At 44.2% G+C, this 22,340-nt stretch overlaps 1 protein-coding gene across 1 annotated transcript in view; it reads right to left on the bottom strand.

Annotated features, from left to right (window-relative positions):
- The window catches only part of LOC141225670 (mitochondrial fission regulator 2-like), an 80,690-nt gene that overhangs the window by 14,034 nt on the left and 44,316 nt on the right, over positions 1-22,340 (bottom strand). Inside the window, exons 4-6 of the mRNA XM_073667075.1 lie at positions 12,930-13,054; positions 6,805-7,019; positions 6,374-6,701 (exon numbers count right to left, since the gene is read on the bottom strand). Coding sequence (XP_073523176.1) covers positions 6,374-6,701; positions 6,805-7,019; positions 12,930-13,054 — 668 coding nt within the window. The remainder of the gene's footprint in view (positions 1-6,373; positions 6,702-6,804; positions 7,020-12,929; positions 13,055-22,340) is intronic.

The following is a 22,340-nucleotide window of genomic DNA, read 5'->3' as shown; positions in this document are numbered from 1 at the left end:
GACAGATCTCCTGTCTTTCCTTAGTGCTTGTAGCAGATCATAACAGTAAGTCCAGCCCAAAAAATTTCTCTAAGGAAAGACCTCCAGTTTCCATCATGGTCTCGGTTCAGGATTTGGCTCAACGCTTGCAGGGACTCTCTCTGGAGGTGGCCAAGCTCCAACAACACGTGAGTAGCTGTTCTGGAGCACATTTTGTAGAGCCAAAGGTACGTTTGCCTGATTTATTTTTTGGTGAACAACAAGATTTTTTTTCCTTTAAAAATGCTTGTTTATTGTATTTTCGTTTAAGACCCAGATCCTCTGGTGATGAATCACAGCGCATAGGGTTCATAATGTCACTTTTGCGCAAGGAACCTCAGGGATGGGCCTTTTCTCTCCAACCTAGTGATCCGTGCTTTAGATCAGTGGATAGTTTTTTTTCTGCTTTGGGGTTGTTTTATGATGATCCTGATCGTGTCTCATCTGCTGAGTCTGAATTAAGACGTTTGAGGCAGGGATCAGGTAATGTGGAAAATTATTGTACTCACTTCCGTCGGTGGTCTGCACAGGTGGAGTGGAACGATTCAGCTTTGAAAAGTTTGTTTCTTGCGGGGCTAGGGGAAAGGGTTAAGGATCTGCTGATTGCTTATCCTTCACCTGGAAACTTGCAGGAGGCAATGCAATTAGCTATACGGGGGGACAGGAGACTGCGTGCAAGGGTTAATGAGAGTAAAACCTCTGCCATGTCAGCTCCGAGTCTTGAGAGGGTCTGTACTGACATTGGAGAGCCGATGGAGATTGGGGCGATGTCACTCCGCTCTCAGGAAAAAGACCGCAGATTTTCTGAAGGTTTGTGCTTTTATTGAGGTGGGTCTGACCATTTCATTAGGAACTGTGTGCTTTGTGTGAACAAAGAAAAAAAAAGGTCAGTTACGCCCGTATAGCCTGTTTAAATACTAAGGGTGTACTTCTTTCTCCTACTACCACTGCTCAGGAAGAATTAATTGAATTTCGGGTATTTGTGGATTGTGGTTGTACTCTGAATGTGATTGATGGGGGATTCTTGGAAAAACTTAAATTAAAACCCAAACCTTTGTCATCCCCTATTGCCGTGGTTTCTGTCGATGGCTCTCCTTTAAAGAGTGTTACTCACAAGGTCTGTGAATTTCCCCTCACTATTAATGGTATTCACCAAGAGAATTTGGATTTGGTAGTATTAAATAATTTGCCTTCTCCTGTAGTGTTGGGGTTACCCTGGTTAAAATTGCACAATCCTGTACTGGATTGGTCTACCAATGAAATTAAGTCTTGGAGCCCTAAGTGTTATGACAAGTGTTGTAACGGGTGCATTGCTGCAGTGGATAAAGGGGAATTACCTGTACCTATTCAGGATTTTTGGAAAGTTTTTTCTGAGAAAGAATCGCAAATTTTGCCTCCCCATAGAGACTATGATTGTACCATTGAATTTGTCCCTGGAGCGACTCTTCCTAAAAGTCGTTTATTTAATCTTACTATTCCTGAGAGAAAAGCTTTGGAGGAATACATACAGACAAGCTTGGCCGCCGGTCACATTAGGCCTTCCAAGTCTCCTGTGGCTGTTGGATTTTTTTTGTTAAAAAAAAGGACGGCGGTTTACGTCCTTGTCTGGACTTTCGTGAGATTAATAAAATTACTATACGCATTCCTTACCCACTGCCATTGATTCATGATTTGTTTAACCAGTTAGTGGGGGCCAAGTGGTTCTCTAAAATTGATCTCCGGAGGGCATACAATTTGTTGCGCATGAAGGAGGGTGATGAATGGAAGACTGCTTTTAACACTCATGTGGGTCATTTTGAGAATCTGGTTATGCCTTTTGGTCTTACCAATGCTCCAGCATTTTTTCAGAATCTTATTAATGACATCCTTAGACCTTTGATCGGCAAAAATGTGGTTGTGTATTTGGATGACATTTTGATTTATTCGCCGGATCTGGAGTCTCATTGGCGGAGCGTACGTGAGGTTTTACAGTTATTAATGGACAATTCGCTTTTTGCTAAGCTAGAGAAATGTGAGTTCGCTGTACAGAGAATTAGTTTTTAGGGTTACATTATCTCCAGTGAAGGTTTTGAGATGGATCCGGTTAAAGTTCAAGCTGTGCAGGAATGGCCTAGGCCTATTGGTTTGAAATCAATACAGAGGTTTTTGGGTTTCGCCAATTATTACAGAAAATTCATAAAAAAAAATTCTATTATTGTCAAACCACTGACCGATCTTACCAGGAAAGGTGCTAATGCAGTTCAGTGGACTTCTGAGGCCATTGAAGCTTTTGTGTTTCTAAAGGAGAGGTTCACCTCTGCTCCCATCCTTATGCAGCCTGATGTGACTAAGCCGTTTTTGGTTGAGGTTGATGCTTCTTCTGTGGGGGTCGGTGCGGTGTTGTCTCAGGAAAACTAGGATGGAGTACATCCCTGTGCCTTTTTTTCAAAAAAATTTTCTGAGACTGAACTTAATTACGATATTGGTAATCGGGAATTGCTGGCTATTAAACTCGCATTTGAACACTGGCGTCATCTCTTGGAAGGTGTTGAATTTCCCATTCAGGTTTTCACTGATCATAAAAATCTGATCTATCTTGATGCTGCCAAGCGCTTGAATGCCCGTCAGGCTAGGTGGGCACTTTTTTTCTCGCGGTTTAATTTTTCCGTTACTTACATCCCGGGTACCAAGAATGTTAAAGCTGATGCGTTGTCTCGCAGCTTTTCTCCCATGGTCGGTGCTGAGGAGGAGGAGGAGAGCATTTTACAAGAAGGTGTTGTTTTTGATGCTTTGGACTCCATTTTGGAGGATGAGATTCTTAAAGCTCAGGAGAATGCCCCATCTAACACTCCCCATGGGAGGTTGTTTGTGCCTAGGACCTTTAGGAGAGATTTGTTTGTTGAGTGTCATGAGTCTTGGTTGGCAGGTCATCCAGGAATTTCTGAGACCAACAGACTTGTGGGTCGCAGTTTTTGGTGGCCTGGATGGCAGAAGGAAGTCATTAAGTGGGTGCGTCAATGTACTGTGTGTGCTAGATCTAAGTCTTCGCATGCTCCTGCTGCGGGGTTGCTTTGCTCTCTAGAGGTTCCTAGTGCACCTTGGATACATCTGGCTATGGACTTTTTTACTGACCTTCCCCCCCTCTGAGTGTTTCACGGTCATCTGGGTGGTCGTGGACCATTTTAGCAAGATGTGTCACTTGGTTCCCTTCATCAAACTGCCTTGCGCTAAGACACTCGCTAAGGCTTTTGACAAGGAAATTGTCAGACTACATGGCGTTCCTACTGACATTGTTTCTGATAGGGGACCTCAGTTTGTGGCTCGTTTTTGGCGTGCCTTTTGTGACAGGTTGGGAGTTCATTTGTCGTTTTCATCCGGATATCATCCTGAGTCTAATGGCCAGACAGAAAGAAAGAACCAGGATGTTGAGCAGTTCTTGCGTTGCTTTGTGGCAGAGAATCAAGAGGGGTGGTCTGAGTTTTTGCCACTTGCTGAGTTTGCTCTTAACAACCATACATCCTCTTCTGCTGGGTGTTCGCCTTTTTTTTGTTGTTCTGAGAGACATCCGTCTTTTGGGTCATTCTCCAAATTGGTATCGACTGTGCCTGAGGAGGAGAGTTTTTCCGGTGATTTGGAGAGAGTTTGGACGGATGTGCGTGCTGATCTTCAGGAGGCTAACATAAAATCTAAGAGTTACTTTGATAGGAAACGGCAAGAGGTTTCGTTTGCTATTGGTGACATGGCTTGGGTCCCAAGTTTGTAGGGCCCTTTAAGGTGCTTCAGATAGTTAACCAATCTGCTGTTAAGTTGGAGGTTCCTACCTCCTGGAAGATTAATCCGGTGTTTCATGTTTCTCTGTTGAAAAGAGCTGATGTGTCGGATGGTGACGCTTCTGCCACTGTTCCTCCGGTGGTGGAGGACGGGGAATATGAAATTTCCCGCATCCTAAATTCTAGACGGTATAGGGGGAGTTTGCAGTATCTCGTCGCTTGGAAGGGTTTCGGACCCGAGGATAACTCATGGGTGAGGGCGGATGATGTTTCTGCTTCCAGACTTGTCAGAGCGTTTCACAGGAGGTTTCCTGATAAGCCTGGGCCTAGGGGATCCGGAGGATCCTCTTAGAAGAGGGGGTACTGTTAGAACTCTCCTGTTAGGTTTTTTCTATCTTGCTGGTCACATGACCTTTTTTGCCTATTTAGTCCTGCTCCGCCCTCCTAGCCTTGCTGGACTTCATTGTAATTTCTACTCTTGAACTAGCTTGGTGCTCTTTTGCCTTTCTCAGTTGGTTTTGCTGGGTCTTCGGACCTCTATGTTCTATGTTGTTTGTGTGTCTTATTTCTGCTACAATTTCTGCTAGGAGGTGTCCATCTTTCTCCCAGTCCCTAGTTCTTATAGGGATCCCTCCCTCACATCTATAGGACTTCGTTCAGACTAGCCGAGGACTTTAGCGGGTCTAATCGCAGGATCAGGTTCCCCGTTACATCGTAGGGATCCAGCTTAGTTCTATTGTAGGGACAGATCTCCTGTCTTTCCTTAGTGCTTGTAGCAGATCATAAAACTGACAGTGTAGATAGTTGCCCTTGGGGTATTATATTGTGTATTTTCATGTATATGTATCTATTCACTTGTGTTTTGCCTTTTAATGGACAATCTAAGTGAAATGGACACTTTTCTTGTTTGCCTCTAACTACCCGCCAGGGTACATAAAGAACTTTGTGGCTGAGGACTATGTACAGCCCAAAAACTGTTGCAGTAAATAATTGCACTCCCTGGAGTGCCCCTTTAGGTGACCTCAGAAGAAAAACCTGTCTGGGTGGCACAAGCGGAGGTCGAACTCAGGATCGCCATGCCCTGCAGCCACCCCAGGGCCTACGTGGAGGGTTTGCTTTGGACAGGTCCCTCAAGCTACCAAGTACTCTACCCTGTGAGATGGACATCCTGTCGGGGAACCTCACAGGAAGAGACTTGAATTTTGAGGTTGCTTATTGAATTGTACGTACCTATTTATTATTTATAATGTTTTATATGTAACGTTCAAGCAAAGTGCCTCCCATAAAGGGAAGAGTTATTGTTATTGTTGTTATAAAAAGTACTTCAGTCCGGGAGTACTGAGCTTTGCTAGGGGGGAATGTGGCGCCCTGCTGTGCATTGGTGCCACAGATCCTAGAGGTGTGCATGGACGGATTCCTCCACAAGAGGCCCTCATAGCATTCACACACCTCCACCTTCCACCTCAGACCACCAGAGGGAGCCCTTTAGGGATATAAATAGGGAAGGTGGAGCTAGGCAGTTAGTCTAATTCTGGAGTCCACAGAGAGTGAAGCCTGTGAGAAAGTCAGTCCAGCACAGACTCAGTGAGCTCAGGTTAGTGAGCCTACGGCGTGCCGACGCCATAAGAGCGGTGAAGAGTAGCGAGGCCTACTGCCAGTGTGAAGCCTAGTGAAGGCCCCGAGCGCGGCCGAAGGCAAGTGGAGTATGCGAGCTACATAGGGGGCAGAGGAGCTTAGCCAGCTCACCCCAAAACCATTTACCGGACACCGGGTCCGTGTCTGCAAGGATCTCTAAAACCAGCAGAAACAACCGGAACCCCTGGCGAACTACATGTCCCAGGAACACCAGAAGCTGACCGTTATCCCAGGGTCAGGAATCACAGAGGCCCAAGAGACCAGGGAGTGTGATCTCTATCAGAAGGCCCTACCACCAGGTCAGGAGGTGTGAGACAGAGACCAAGTTAGTCCTAGCTTCAGGCAGGTCATAAACTTATCAGGAAAAGGCAAGAAACAGGAGGCCCCACACTCGCTCACTGGGGAGAGTCCTGAAATGCACCCTTCACCCTATAGTGCCCTGGATCGTGCCTGAAACACCACCAGTAAAGGTACTGAAGTGAACTGTTGTGAGTGTGCCTATTCTTCTCCTGACCCGGCTGGGTCCCCTCTGTCCTGCATCCCTTCTCCTATGCTGCCCTGAGGCCCCACTCCACCTGTGGGGAGCCGCACCCAACTAAGCTGACTGATCACTGGCCTCAGAGGACTGTAGCAGCGCTGGTGATTCCCACCAGACCCAACGGGTGGCGTCACAAACTTTCCCTTATCCCATACACCTTTTCCCCCATTCCTTTGCTTTTAAGAGTGACCCCAGGGTACGGGCTCGGGAACTGGCCACCGCGACATCCCTCAAATCTAACAGCAAGGCCCGGGCGCCGAATCGTCCCCCAACACCATGGGCGCATCAAGATCAGCAGTCATGTGCGGGGAAAGATGCGGGCTCAGAGCCAGATTTTTTTTTTATATACAGTTTTCTCCTTCATTCTATTTCACGCATGTCTGTAATAAAAAATATATACTGTATTTAAAGAAAATCTATAAAATGATCTTACCTTTCGACCGCCCGAAGCTTGATGGAATTCATGCCTTTTAACACATCCATCATACTGGGGAGCTGATCCACACTGCCTTTCTCTGAAGCCTCGCTTTCCGTCGGGCTGCATTTGTGAAACCCTTTACATTCTCTTATAAGATCAAGTGCAGATTTTAGTTGAGTAGATGGGACTGGGGGTGGTGGAGGAGGAGGAGGAGGAGGAGGAAGGGGCAGCGGAGCTACTGGGGTTGTACATTGTAAGAACTGTGCGGAAAGTGGTGTAGAAGCTGAAGATGGGGGTGGGAGGGCATTACCTGGGCTGCCAAATGAGTACAGTGATTCTGTATCTGAGAAAAAAAGACAAGATCAAATCATACCAAATACATAGCAAAAGCTTGACCTGTTTAACCCATTAAGTGATTAATAAGGATTACAAAAACAATGGCTTACGAGACTGTGCGGCTTGTGACTGTTGTAGGGCAACAATGGCAGCAATCTGTGCTCTCAGCTGCAGCAGCTCATCTTCCAAAGCTGCGATTTTCTGAAAGGCATGATCGTCTGCAGGAAGGAGACTCTTTTCACACACTCTCTTGGCCGACATCATAGTCAGAAATCCTGAGTCTGAATTATTCGGGTCCATGGACTTGTTGGATTGAAGATCGTGTCTGATGAAAAAGGTCACTGTCACTAAAGAACCATTAAAAAGTAGTAGTTACTAAAGGGAATCTGTCACCAGGTTTATGCTACCTCATCTGAGAGCAGCATGATGTGAGGGCCGAGACCCCGAATCCAGTGATGTTACTGGGCTCTTTGCTGTAGTTTTGATAAATAATTGTGTTATCTTCTTCAGCTCTGCTAGTCCTCTCAATGATCAGCTCCTGCTATGCAGTCCTTAATATTCATGAGCTCCGGCTAACCATGTCCCTCTCCGCTGTCAGCGTTGTCTATGCACAGTGTAGACAGAAAGCTGTAAATCAATGGTGCAGGCAGGGCTGTGGAGTCGGTAAGCCAAAATTCCGACTCCTCAATTTCCATGACTCCGACTCCCTCATACACGACTCATGTTTAAGTGATAAATTTACTGTAGCACAGATTCATCTCAGCTAAAAGTCTAGACCCTTAGATCAGGAATAGGACAGACATTTATAAGACATTTCATAACTTTCCCAAATTCTTATGAAACAATATTCCCCACAAACTGCATTGAACTACTGTACCCAATTTATTATATATTTTAGGTTAGGAGTCGCAGTCGGTACATTTTATACAGATTCCGACTCCACGAAAATGGACTCCACAGCTCTGGGTGCAGGTTGGGTTAGACTGAGCTCATACAATATGGGAGAAGACAATCAGAGCTCACCAGAAGTAAGAAGTATCTTGGTATATTTATTTGTCTTATTAGTCACACCAAATGAAGCGCACAATAACAGGAAATGGTCGGCACCAGCGTGCACCCGCGCTCTCCTGTAACAGGTCAGCTGCTATTTTTTAGCCAATAAAGATACCAAGACCCTTATGGGGAGTGTCACCTTTCTTCTCCCATATTGTATTACTGGGCCATTTACTATCGTCACTGAGCATCATCTATGTAATTACCTAACAGAGGCCATAACGATAATTGATCAATGTCATATATATTCAAGCCGTTACAGTAGCAGCCTAACCAGTGTCTACACACACATATATGTATATATACAGTACAGACCAAAAGTTTGGACAACCTTCGTATTTAAAGATTTTTCTGTATTTTCATGACTATGAAAATTGTACATACACACTGAAGGCATCAAAACTATGAATTAACACATGTAGAATTATATACTTATCAAAAAAGTGTGAAACAACAGAAAATATGTCTTATATTCTAGGTTCTTCAAAGTAGCCACCTTTTGCTTTGATGACTGCTTTGCATACTCTTGGCATTCTCTTGATGAGCTTCAAGAGGTAGTCACCGGAAATGGTCTTCCAACAATCTTGAAGGAGTTCCCAGAGATGCTTAACACTTGTTGGCCCTTTTGCCTTCACTCTGTGGTCCAGCTCACCCCAAACCATCTCGATTGGGTTCAGGTCTGGTGACTGTGGAGGCCAGGTCATCTGGCATAGCACCCCATCACTCTCCTTCTTGGTCAAATAGCCCTTACACAGCCTGGAGGTGTGTTTGGGGTCATTGCCCTGTTGAAAAATAAATGATGGTGCAACTAAATGCAAAACGGATGGAATAGCATGCCGCTGCAAGATGCTGTGGTAGCCATGCTGGTTCAGTATGCCTTAAATTTTGAACAAAACCCCAACAGTGTCAGCAGCAAAGCACCCCCACACCATCACACCTCCTCCTCCATGCTTCACGGTGGGAACCAGGCATGTAGAGTCCATCCGTTCACCTTTTCTGCGTCACACAAAGACACGGTGGTTGGAACCAAATATCTCAAATTTCGACTCATCAGACCAAAGCACAGATTTCCACTCGTCTAATGTCCATTCCTTGTGTTCTTTAGCCCAAACAAGTCTCTTCTGCTTGTTGCCTGTCCTTAGCAGTGGTTTCCTAGCAGCTATTTTACCATGAAGGCCTGCTGCACAAAGTCTCCTCTTAACAGTTGTTGTAGAAATGTGTCTGCTTCTAGAACTCTGTGTGGCATTGACCTGGTCTCTAATCTGAGCTGCTGTTAACCTGCGATTTCTGAGGCTGGTAACTCGGATAAACTTATCCTCAGAAGCAGAGGTGACTATTGGTCTTCCTTTCCTGGGGCGGTCCTCATGTGAGCCAGTTTTTTTGTAGCGCTTGATGGTTTTTACAACTGCACTTGGGGACACTTTCAAAGTTTGCCCAATTTTTCACACTGACTGACCTTCATTTCTTAAAGTAATGATGGCCACTCGTTTTTCTTTACTTAGCTGCTTTTTTCTTGCCATAATACAAATTCTAACAGTCTAGTCAGTAGGACTATCAGCTGTGTATCTACCTGATTTCTGCACAACACAACTGATGGTCCCAACCCCATTTATAAGGCAAGAAATCCCACTTAATAGACCTGACAGGGCACGCCTGTGAAGTGAAAACCATTTCCGGTGACTACCTCTTGAAGCTCATCAAGAGAATGCCAAGAGTGTGTAAAGCAGTCATCAAAGCAAAAGGTGGCTACTTTGAAGAACCTAGAGTTTAAGACATATTTTCAGTTGTTTCACACTTTTTTTTAAGTATATAATTCCACATGTGTTAATTCATAGTTTTGATGCCTTCTGTGTGAATGTACAATTTTCATAGTCATGAAAATACAGAAAAATCTTTAAATGAGAAGGTGTGTCCAAACTTTTGGTCTGTACTGTACATATATTATATAGACACATACACATACATATGTGTGTGTATATATATATATATATATATATATATATATATATATATATATATACAGTACAGACCAAAAGTTTGGACACACCTTTTCATTTAAAGATTTTTCTGTATTTTCATGACCATGAAAATTGTACATTCTCACTGAAGGCATCAAAACTATAAATTAACACATGTTGAATTATATACTTAACAAAAAAGTGTGAAACAACTGAAAATATGTCTTAAATTCTAGGTTTTTCAAAGTAGCCACCTTTTGCTTTGATGACAGCTTTGCACACTCTTGGCATTCTCTTGATGAGCTTCAAGAGGTACTCACCAGAAATGGTTTTCACTTCACAGGTGTGCCCTGTCAGGTTTAATAAGTGGGATTTCTTGCCTTATAAATGGGGTTGGGACCATCAGTTGTGTTGTGCAGAAGTCTGGTGGATACACAGCTGATAGTCCTACTGAATAGACTGTTAGAATTTGTATTATGGCAAGAAAAAAGCAGCTAAGTAAAGAAAAACGAGTGGCCATCATTACTTTAAGAAATGAAGGTCAGTCAGTGCGAAAAATTGGGAAAACGTTGAAAGTGTCCCCAAGTGCAGTTGCAAAAACCACCAAGCGCTACAAAGAAACTGGCTCACATGAAGACCGCCCCAGTAAAGGAAGACCAAGAGTCACCTCTGCTTCTGAGGATAAGTTTATCCGAGTCACCAGCCTCAGAAATCGCAGTTTAACAGCAGCTCAGACTAGAGACCAGGTCAATGCCACACAGAGTTCTAGCAGCAGACACATCTCTTCAACAACTGTTAAGAGGAGACTTTGTGCAGCAGGCCTTCATGGTAAAATAGCTGCTAGGAAACCACTGCTAAGGACAGGCAACAAGCAGAAGAGACTTGTTTGGGCTAAAGAACACAAGGAATGGACATTAGACCAGTGGAAATCTGTGCTTTGGTCTGATGAGTCCAAATTTGAGATCTTTGGTTCCAACCACTGTGTTTTTGTGTGACGCAGAAAAGGTGAACGGATGGACTCTACATGCCTGGTTCCCACCGTGAAGCATGGAGGAGGAGGTGTGATGGTGTGGGGGTGCTTTGCTGGTGACACTGTTGGGGATTTATTCAAAATTGAAGGCATACTGAACCAGCATGGCTACCACAGCATCTTGCAGCGGCATGCTATTCCATCCGGTTTGCGGTTAGTTGGACCATCATTTTTTCTTTCAACAGGACAAAGGGCTATTTGACCAAGAAGGAGAGTGATTGGGTGCTACGCCAGATGACCAGGCCTCCATAGTCACCAGACCTGAACCCAATCGAGATGGTTTGGGGTGAGCTGGACCGCAGAGTGAAGGCAAAAGGGCCAACAAGTGCTAAGCATCGCTGGGAACTCCTTCAAGATTGTTGGAAGACCATTTCCGGTGACTACCTCTTGAAGCTCATCAAGAGAATGCCAAGAGTGTGCAAAGCAGTCATCAAAGCAAAAGGTGGCTACTTTGAAGAACCTAGAATATTAGACATATTTTCAGTTGTTTCACACTTTTTTGTTAAGTATATAATTCCACTTGTGTTAATTCATAGTTTTGATGCCTTCGGTGTGAATGTACAATTTTCATAGTCATGAAAATACAGAAAAATCTTTAAATGAGAAGGTGTGTCCAAACTTTTGGTCTGTACTATATATATATATATGTGTGTGTGTGTGTGTATATATATATATATATATACATATATATATATGTAGCGCCCCGAGGGTTCGGCCGCTACAGGGGTATTGCACCTCTGCCAGAGGTGTGATATTCCACTCCCGGGTAAGGATGGAGTGTGGACCAGGGCTCAGTTAGCTGCATACAGCACACACACCCCATTTCCGAGGGACAGCTCAACGGTGCTCCCACTAGACAGAAGTGCAGGCACGACCGACTATGTCCCTGTCTGGAGTGGGGAGGGGGGTGGAACACCCAGTGCTGTAGGGGCAGATAGGGGTTGGTTCCTGAGCGTAGGAAGGAGCCCATTGGTTGTTGGTCACCTGGGCTCATGGCTAGAGGGAGGTATAAAAGGTGGGCACCATCTTAGATCTGGGTGCAGTCTGTGAGGAGAGCTGACAGGGAGCAGCAGCTCAGGCTGAGTGCTGCTCCAGAGGCAGGCCTAGAGAAGAGGCCGGAGCCTGAGAGGAGAAGGAGAAGTGAGCCTGGAGAAGAGGCCAAGGGAAGGAGGAGAAGACAGAACAGGAGAGAAGGAGAAGAGAGAGAAACAGAAGGGCTCAGGAACAAGAAGGTGGAAGGGACACTAAGAACCCACGAGAATACAGGGTGAAGGGTCAGGCAGATTAAGGGTACCGGATCCCAAGTTGGTGGAGGAGAAACTACCCTCAGCCAAAGACCGGTCGTCGTGATCATTTATTGGTGCGACACCTCATCAAACCTGCTAGGAAGGCACCATATAGGACAGCGGAGGACGGGGCCCACGTTTAACCGCACAAGTCCGCGGCAGCTGGACAAAAGTGGGTCACTGGTGAGGCAGGCCAGAGAAAGGACAAAAGGGGGTCCTGAGCCATACTTCTGAACTGCCTGGGAGTTGACCGAGCCCCACACCTGGTGGACGCAGCACGGCTCGGGCGGTCACTACTGGTGCCGAAGTGACCCGGAGCACATGAACTGCGAGTAAAGACCCTGGACTGTAACTTGTTGTCTGTGTGTTCCTTCGCGCCTCCAGCACTATCAGCACTGGGACTCTCACTACCATCACTCCCACCATCCACTACACTGCCCTGGGGCCTCACTCTTCCCGTGGGGAGTCACATCATCCCAGCTGCATACATCATCAGCCCCAGCGGTCTGCCCTGCAGCGGCGGTTCCTAATAACCGCAATCCACGGGTGGCGTAGTCAGACATTATCTAAAGCACGTAGCAGACTAACATTGGTCTGACCACCTTGAGCCGCGGGACCGGGCCACCACTACTACTCCCAGCGTCTCCCTACTGCCCGGTTCCGCGTGCCCCACGGCCCAGGGGGCGAGTCATATATATATATACACACATACACATATATGTGTGTATATAAATATATACACATATATGTGTATGTATGTATGTATATATATAAACGTATATATGTGTGTGTGATTGAGCTCATTGTTTAGATAACCAGTAGAACGCTGGAATCAGGGTCTCCGTTGCTTTGAAGAGGATAAATCTAATGACAGATTAATTTTGAAAGTAATAAGATCAGATAATTACCGGAATCTGGTGTACATCAGGTCATTGTCATCTAACAGACATGGGGCATCTACCAAAGAAGCAATGTCAGGTCTCTTGACAGCTTCATACTCTTTAGTTTCTAATACTTCAGGTCCTATGAATTTCTGCAAGAGAGAAATAAAGGATATTATGTCAAAAAGCAAAGTTTTTGTATTAATGTTTTTGTATTAATCCCCATAGAGGAAATCTGTCACCAGGTTTTTGTTATGTAATCTGAGAGCATCATGGTGTAGGGACGTAGACCCTGATTACAGCAATGTGTCACTTACTGGGCTGATTATTGTTGTTTCAATAAAATTAGTGCATTATTAGCAAGATATTATCACTTTAGGACTAACTGTGCCATGTAGTCTTTCTTTTCTATGTAACCTCGCTCCCACCACTGATTAACAGCTTTCTGGTTATGCACGCAGAAAGTTGCCAATCAGTGGTTTGCGCAGGGTTATTGAGAGCTCAGCATTCAGAGAACTGTTAGATCAGCAACAGATAAAACAGTGATTGTATGAAAACTGCAGCAAGCAGCTCAGTAAGTGACACATCGCTAGAATAAGTCTTTGCCCCTACATCGTGCTGCATATCAAAAACGTGTCAAGAGGAATAACCCGTATAATGTACTAGCAGCACATTATCAGCCTCCTAATAATAAGGTTCTAAAAGAGGCACTGCCGTCAAAGTTTTTATCCTCTTAATATATTGCAGTCATCATACTATATAGCACTGTGTACTTACAATTGCTCATTTTGGCCTTATACAGCTAATTCTTCTCTTTTCTCGGCTCTATGTAGAAACAGGAAGTCTCTTTTTCCTGGATTTGTCATCCCCCTCTTCAACTTCTGACCCAGCTGCTTTCTCCTCCTCCTGCCAGGGACTTTTGCAGTGACTCATGACTAGAGCAGAGAAGGATTCAGCTAGTCAGTTTTTAATCACAATGTCATAGACCTAATGGAAAAGAGAAGAATTAGCTAGGTAAAGGGGCAAAATGAGCAATTGTAAGTACACATGACAGTTCTATTCTGCAGTCAAAATGGGGGGGGGTAATAATGGATCAGCTGTCAGGTTACCTTTAAAGGGGGTTTTCTCATAAAGATATATGGATAAAATTGCAAAGTGCTTTTAAAAACAAGCAACCTTGCAATCAATTTGCTTCTTTTTTTAAAAAAACTTTCTGCTCTCAAGAATGGAAGGATTTTTAATTCTATAGTTTACGCACATTGCCTAGTGTACCAGCCACCTCTGTACATACCCCTCAACCTTCCCAGACCCAGGGGACTGTCTCAAATTTAGGGAGCTGTCCCGCTATTCTGGGAGGTCGGGAATATGTCCCGACTTCAACTGTATTTGTGTCCTAATGTCACAGATACAGGTGGCTTTAAAAATGGCACAGGGAAGCATCAGCTCCTTCCTCCACCCATCAGTCTATAGACACACGTGGTCAAAATTGTTGGTACCCCTCGTTTAATGAAAGAAAAACCCACAATGGTCACAGAAATAGCTTGAATCTGATAAAAGTAATAATAAATTAAAAATCTATGAAAATGAACAAATGAAAGTCAGTCATTGCTTTTCAACCCTGCTTCCACAGAATAAAAAAATTAAACTCATGACATAGGCCTGGACAGAAATGATGGTGCTCTTAACTTAATATTTTGCTGAACAACCTTTTGAGGCAATCACTGCAATCAAACCATTCCTGTAACTGTCAATGAGACTTCTGCGCCTCTCGACAGGTATTTTGGCCCACTCCTCATGAGCAAACTCCTCCAGTTGTCTCGTGTTTGAAGGTTGCCTTTTCCAGACGGCATGTTTCAGCTCTTTCCAAAGATGCTCAATAGGATTTAGGTCAGAGCTCATAGAAGGCCACTTCAGAATAGTCCAATGTTTTCCTCTTAGCCATTCTTGGGTGTTTTTAGTTGTGTGTTTTGGGTAATTATCCTGTTGCAAGACCCATGACCTGCGACTGAGACCAAGCTTTCTGACAGTGGGCAGCACATTTCTCTCTAGAGTCCCTTGATAGTCTTGAGATTTCATTGTACCCTGCACAGATCCAAGACACCCTGTGCCAGATGCAGCAAAGTAGCCCCAGAACAAAACAGAGCCTTCTTCATGTTTCACAGTAGGGACAGTGTTCTTTTCTTGATATGCTTCATTTTTCTGTCTGTGAATATAGAGCTGATGTGCCTTGCCAAAAACTTTCATTTTTGTCTCATCTGTCCATAGGACATTCTCCCAGAAGCTTTGTGGCTTGTCAACATGTAGTTTGGCAAATTCCAGTCTGGCTTTTTAACGATTTTGTTTCAACAATGGTGTTCTCCTTGGTCGTCTCCCATGAAGTCCACTTTGGATCAAACAACGACGGATGGTGCGATCTGACACTGATGTTCCTTGATCTTGAAGTTTACCTTTAATCTCTTTAGAAGTTATCCTGGGCTCTTTTGTTACCATTCGTATTATCCGTCTCTTTGATTTGTCATCAATTTTCCTCCTGCGGCCACTTCCAGGGAGGTTGGCTACAGTCCCATGGATCTTAAATTTCTGAATAATATGTGCAACTATAGTCACAGGAACATCAAGTTGCTTGGAGATGGTCTTATAACCTTTACCTTTAACATGCTTGTCAATAATTTTCTTTCTAATCTCCTGAGACAACTCTTTCCTTTTCTTCCTCTGGTCCATGTTGAGTGTGGTACACACCATGTCACCAAACAGCACAATCTGTAGCCCTATATACAGGCCCACTGACTGATTACAAGATTGTAAACACCCGTGATGCTAATTAGTGGACACAACTTGATTTAACATGTTCCTTTTGTCACATTATTTTCAGGGGTACCATCATTTCTGTTCAGGCCTATTTCATGAGTTTAATTTTTTTTCTAAATTATGTGGAAGCAGGGTTGAAAATGAAGATCTGACTTTCATTTGTTCATTTTCATATATTTTTAATTTATTATTACTTTTGTCAGATTCAAGTTATTTCTGTGACCAATGTGGGTTTTTCTTTCAATAAACGAGGAGTACCAACAATTTTGACCACTTGTGTAATCATAGAAAGCCCTGCCTGGACCTTCTGGTCACAAGACATTCTCGTGTCCCGTGACTAGGCAGCGGAGAAGAGGAGCAGGACACAGGCAAGGTGTGGCTGTTGTAGGAGAAGAGGAGCAGGACACATGCAAAGTGTGGCTGTTGTAGGAGAAAATGAGCAGGACACAGGCAATGTGTAGATGTTGTAGGACAAGAGGAGCAGGACACAGGCAATGTGTGCCTGTTTAGGACAAGAGGAGCAGGACACAGGCAATGTGTGCCTGTTGTAGGACAAGAAGAGCAGGACACAGGCAATGTGTGGCTGTTGTAGGAGAAGAGGAGCAGGAAACAGACAAGTTGTGAGTGTTGTAGAGGAAGAGGAGCAGGACACAGGCAATGTGTGGCTGTTGTAGAAGAAAATGAGCAGGACACAGGCAATGTGTGGCTGTTGTAGGAGAAGAGCAGGACACAGGCAATGTGTGAGTGTTGTAGGAGAAGAGGAGCAGAACACAGGCAACGTGTAAGTGTTGTAGGAGAAGAGGAGCAGGACACAGACAAGGTGTGGCTGTTGTAAAGGAAGAGGAGCAGGACACAGGCAATGTGTGGCTATTGTAGAAGAAGAGGAGCAGGATACAGTCAATGTGTGGCTGTTGTAGGAGAAGAGGAGCAGGACACAGACAAGGTGTGGCTGTTGTAGGAGAAGAGGAGCAGGACACAGGCAATGTATGGAAGTTGTAGGACAAGAGGAGCAGGACACAGGCAATGTGTGGAAGTTGTAGGACAAGAGGAACGTGACACAGGCAAAGTGTGCCTGTTGTAGGTCAAGAGGAGCAGGACACAGGCAATGTGTGCCTGTTGTAGGAGAAGAGGAGAAATACACAGGAAATGTGTGGATGTTGTAGGAGAGTTGAGTATTTGCGTGTTGATTTGACAGATTTGTGTGTGCTGATGTAGCATCAGACTGCATGTGTGGCAATGTACTATGGGGGCCTCTAACTGTGTGAAAAGCTGGGGGGCATCATACTGTGAGTGAAGGACATTTTTGGGGCAAGGAAAGTCTTACCAAGCTGTGTGGATACACTAAGGGCTTTACTAAGAGCAATATTTTGGTGTGGGCACATATAAATAACTGGGCAAGGTTAGGGTACTGGCTTGGTGGAAAGCAGAAATTAGCTTGGCACACTATGTGCACCATAGGGCGTGTCCCTCTTTCTTATTCAAAAGTTGGAAGGTATGTCTGTAGTCTATCAGAGGTGTCCGGTTTCATAGGTAAGGTTAGTGGGCTTGCAAGCATTGCTCTGAAGCCAGTCAGATTGCTGGATCTGCTTGCAGCATGGGAATTCACACAGGTTGTGTGAGTAACTCAGCCATGCTGCAGGATCAAATGTCAGGAGCTCAATTGCCCTTTGGCATGCAGGACATTGGGAGTGATAGGAATTGTGCGGGAATTATCTCCGAGACAAACCCGTTAATTAATTCTTGAAAAGTAACTCAACTTTGAATTCATTCTTTGTATGTATACTTTTGTAGGCACTTTCCATTTTTGCCGGCCCCGACCCACACCGATCTGTAGACATGGAAAGTGCCTACAAAAAGTTCCTCACTAGGAACGAAACGTTGCCACTGCAATGACTATGTGTCAATAAATCACCATTTTTCACTGAAGAGTGGAGTGCTGCCTGTGTCTTCATGAAATATACTGCTCAAAAAAATAAAGGGAACACTTAAACAACAGAATATAACTCCAAGTAAATCAAACTTGTATGAAATCAAACTGTCCATTTAGGAAGCAACACTGATTGACAATCAATTTCACATGCTGTTGTGTAAATGGAATAGACAATAGATGGAAATTATTGGCAATTATCAAGACACCCTCAATAAAGGAGTGGTTCTGCAGGTGGGGACCACAGACCACATCTCAGTACCAATGCTTTATGGCTGATGTTTTGGTCACTTTCGAATGTTGGTTGTGCTTTCACACTCGTGGTAGCATGAGATGGACTCTACAACCCACAGAAGTGGCTCAGGTAGTGCAGCTCATCCAGGACGGCACATCAATGCGAGCTGCGGCAAAAAGGTTTGCCGTGTCTGTCAGCGTAGTGTCCAGAGGCTGGAGGCGCTACCAGGAGACAGACCAGTACACTAGGAGACATGGAGGGGGCCGTAGGAGGGCAACAACCCAGCAGCAGGACTGCTACCTCCGCCTTTGTGCAAGGAGGAACAGGAGGAGCACTGCCAGAGCCCTGCAAAATGACCTCCAGAAGGCCACAAATGTGCATGTGTCTGCACAAACAGTTAGAAACCGACTCCATGAGGGTGGTATGAGGGCCCAACGTCCACAGATGGGGGTTGTGCTCACAGCCCAACACCGTGCAGGACGCTTGGCATTTGCCACAGAACACCAGGATTGGCAAAGTCGCCACTACCGCCCTGTGCTCTTCACAGATGAAAGCAGGTTCACACTGAGCACATGTGACAGACATGGAGACTCCATGGAGAGCGATATGCTGCCTGCAACATCCTTCAGCATGGCCGGTTTGGCAGTGGGTCAGTAATGGTGTGGGGTGGCATTTCTTTGGAGGGCCACACAGCCCTCCATGTGCTCGCCAGAGGTAGCTTGACTGCCATTAGGTACCAAGATGAGATCCTCAGACTCATTGTGAGACCATATGCTGGTGCGGTTGGCCCTGGGTTCCTCCTAATGCAGGACAATACCAGACCTCATGTGGCTGGAGTGTGTCAGCAGTTCCAGCAAGATGAAGGCATTGAAGCTATGGACTGGCCCACCCGTTCCCCAGACCTGAATCTGATTGAGCACATCTGGGACATCATGTCTCGCTCCATCCACCAACGTCACGTTGCACCACAGACTGTCCAGGAGTTGGCAGATGCTTTAGTCCAGGTCTGGGAGGAGATCCCACAGGAGACCATCCGCAACCTCATCAAGAGCATGCCCAGGCGTTGCAGGGAGGTCATACACTCACGTGGAGGCCACACACAATACTGAGCCTCATTTTGACTTGTTTTAATGACATTACATCAAAGTTGGATCAGCCTGTAGTGTGTTTTTCCACTTTCATTTTGAGGGTGACTCCAAATGCAGGCCTCCATTGGTTAATAAATTTGATTTCCATTGATGATTTTTGTGTGATTTTGTTGTCAGCACATTCAGCTTTGTAGAGAACAAAGTTTTCAATGAGAATATGTCATTCATTCAGATCTAGGATGTGTTATTTGAGTGTTCCCTTTATTTTTTTGAGCAGTGTACATACAGGGTGGGCCATTTATATGGATACACCTAAATTAAATGGGAATGGTTGGTGATATCAACTTCCTGTTTGTGGCACATTAGTATATGAGAGGGGGAAAACTTTTCCAGATGGGTGATGACCATGGTGGCCATTTTGAAATCAGCCATTTTGGATCCAACTTTATTTTTTTCAATGGGAAGAGGGTCATGTGACACATCAGACTTATTGAGAATTTCATAAGAAAAACAATGGTGTGCTTGGTTTTATTTATTATTTCATGATTTTTTTACAAGTTTATGACCACTTATGAAATGTGTTCAAAGTGCTGCCCATTGTGTTGGATTATCAATGCAACCCTCTTCTTCCACTCTTGACACATTGATAGCAGCACCGCTGAAGAAATGCTAGCACGGGCTTCCAGTATCCGTTGTTTCAGATGTTGCACATCTCGTATCTTGATGGTATGGTGTTGTATATGGGGTACAAAGATAGTGGGGCCATTCTTCATCAATGGAAACCTGAATGCCACTGGATATTTGAAATTGCTACAAGATGATGTGTTGCCCTCTTTATGCACTGAAGGTGGCAAGTTCCCTGAGTTTTTCCAACAAGATGGTGCACCACCACATTATGGGTGTCAGGTCCGAGCATTTTTACATGAACAGTTCCCTGGAAAGTGGATTGGTCATCGTGGGCCAGTTGAATGGCCACCAAGGTCTCCTGATCTGACCCCCTTAGACTTTTATCTTTGGGGTCATCTGAAGGCAACTGTCTATGCTGGGAAGATACGAGATGTGCAGCATCTGAAACAACGGATACTGGAAGCCTGTGCTAGCATTTCTTCTGCGGTGCTGCTATCAATGTGTCAAGAGTGGAAGAAGAGGGTTGCATTGACAATCCAACACAATGGGCAGCACTTTGAACACATTTTATAAGTGGTCATAAACTTGTAAAAAACTTGTAAAAAACTCATGAAAGAATAAAGTTACGTTAAAACCAAGCACATCATTGTTTTTCTTATGAACTTATCAATAAGTTTGATGTGTCACATGACCCTCTTCCCATTGAAAAAAATAAAGTTGGATCCAAAATGGCCGACTTCGAAATGGCCGCCATGGTCACCACCAATCTGGAAAAGTTTTCCCCCTCCCATATACTAATGTGTCACAAACAGGAAGTTGATATCACCAACCATTCACATTTAATTTAGGTGTATCCATATAAATGGCTAAATGGCCCACCATGCATTATATTATATAATTTTTTTTTTCTAAATTATATATATACAGTACAGACCAAAAGTTTGGACACACCTTCTCCTTTAAAGATTTTTCTATATTTTCATAACTATGAAAATTGTACATTGTACATTCACACTGAAGGCATCGAAACTATGAATTAACACATGTGGAATTATATACTTAACAAAAAAGTGTGAAACAACTGAAAATATGTCTTATAATCGGTTCTTCAAAGTAGCCACCTTTTGCTTTGATGACTGCTTTACACACTTTTGGCATTCTCTTGATGAACTTCAAGAGGTAGTCTTCCAACAATCTTGAAGGAGTTCCCAGAGATGCTTAGCACTTGTTGGCCCTTTTGCCTTCACTCTGCCGTCCAGCTCACCCCAAACCATCTCGATTGGGTTCAGGTCTGGTAACTGTGGAGGCCAGTGAGGTGAGTTTGGGGTCATTGTCCTGTTGAAAACTAAATGATGGTCCAACTAAATGCATATCGGATGGAATAGCATGCCGCTGCAAGATGCTGTGGTAGCCATGCTGGTTCAGTATGCCTTCAATTTTGAATAAATCCCCAATAGTGTCACCAGCAAAGCACCCCGGCACCATCACACCTCCTCCTCCATGCTTCATGGTGGGAACCAGGCATGTAGAGTCCATCCGTTCACCTTTTCTGTGTCGCACAAATACACGGTGGTTGGAACCAAAGATCTCAAATTTGGACTCATCAGACCAAAGCACAGATTTCCACTAGTCTAATGTCCATTCTTTTTGTTCTTTTGCCCAAACAAGTCTCTTCTGCTTGTTGCCTGTCCTTAGCAGTGGTTTCCTAGCAGCTATTTTACCATGAAGTCCGGCTGCACAAAGTCTCCTCTTAACAGTTGTTGTAGAGATGTGTCTGCTGCTAGAACCCTGTGTGGCATTGACCTGGTCTCTAATCTGAGCTGCTGTTAACCTGCGATTTCTGAGGCTGGTGACTTGGATAAACTTATCCTCAGAAGCAGAGGTGACTCTTGGTCTTCCTTTGCTGGGGCGGTCCTCATGTGAGCCAGTTTCTTTGTGGCGCTTGATGGTTTTTGCAACTGCACTTGGGGACACTTTCAAAGTTTTCCCAATTTTTCGCACTGACTAACCTTCATTTCTTAAAGTAATGATGGCCACTCGTTTTTATTTACTTAGCTGCTTTTTTCTTGCCATAATACAAATTCTAACCGTTTATTCAGTAGGACTATCAGCTGTGTATCCATCAGACTTCTGCACAACACAACTGATGGTCCCAACCCCATTTATAAGGCAAGAAATCCCACTTATTATACCTGACAGGGCACACCTGTGAAGTGAAAACCATTTCCGGTGAGTACCTCTTGAAGCTCAACAAGAGAATGCCAAGAGTGTGCAAAGCAGTCATCAAAGCAAAAGGTGGCTACGTTGAAGAACCTAGAATATAAGACATATTTTCAGTTGTTTCACACTTTTTTGTTAAGTATATAATTCCACATGTGTTAATTCATAGTTTTGATGCCTTCAGTGTGAATGTACAATTTTCATAGTCATGAAAATACAGAGAAATCTTTAAGTGAAAAGGTGTGTCCAAACTTTTGGTCTGCACAGTGTATATATATATATATATATAATCTAACTACACTTTATCACTGTACCATTTAAAGGGAATCTGTCAGTAGGATCAACCCTCCTAAGCCGTCTATATGGGCATGTACGTCATAGGAAGCTAACTAAATTGATACCTTGATATCTGCGATCTGATGGCTTATTCCAAAGAAATCTACATTTTTCTTAATATGTAAATGAGCTGTGAAAAAAAGTGGAAAATCCAGCAGCCACAAAATTCATTAAAACATCACATTTATTTGTAGATT

Source organism: Phyllobates terribilis, unplaced genomic scaffold (assembly GCF_046119375.1).
Source record: "Phyllobates terribilis strain yellow unplaced genomic scaffold, ASM4611937v1 Scaffold_405__1_contigs__length_1709751, whole genome shotgun sequence".
Classification (NCBI taxonomy): domain Eukaryota; kingdom Metazoa; phylum Chordata; class Amphibia; order Anura; family Dendrobatidae; genus Phyllobates; species Phyllobates terribilis.
The sequence above is the reverse complement of the archived record's forward strand: the minus strand, read 5'-3'. Positions and strand labels throughout refer to the sequence as shown.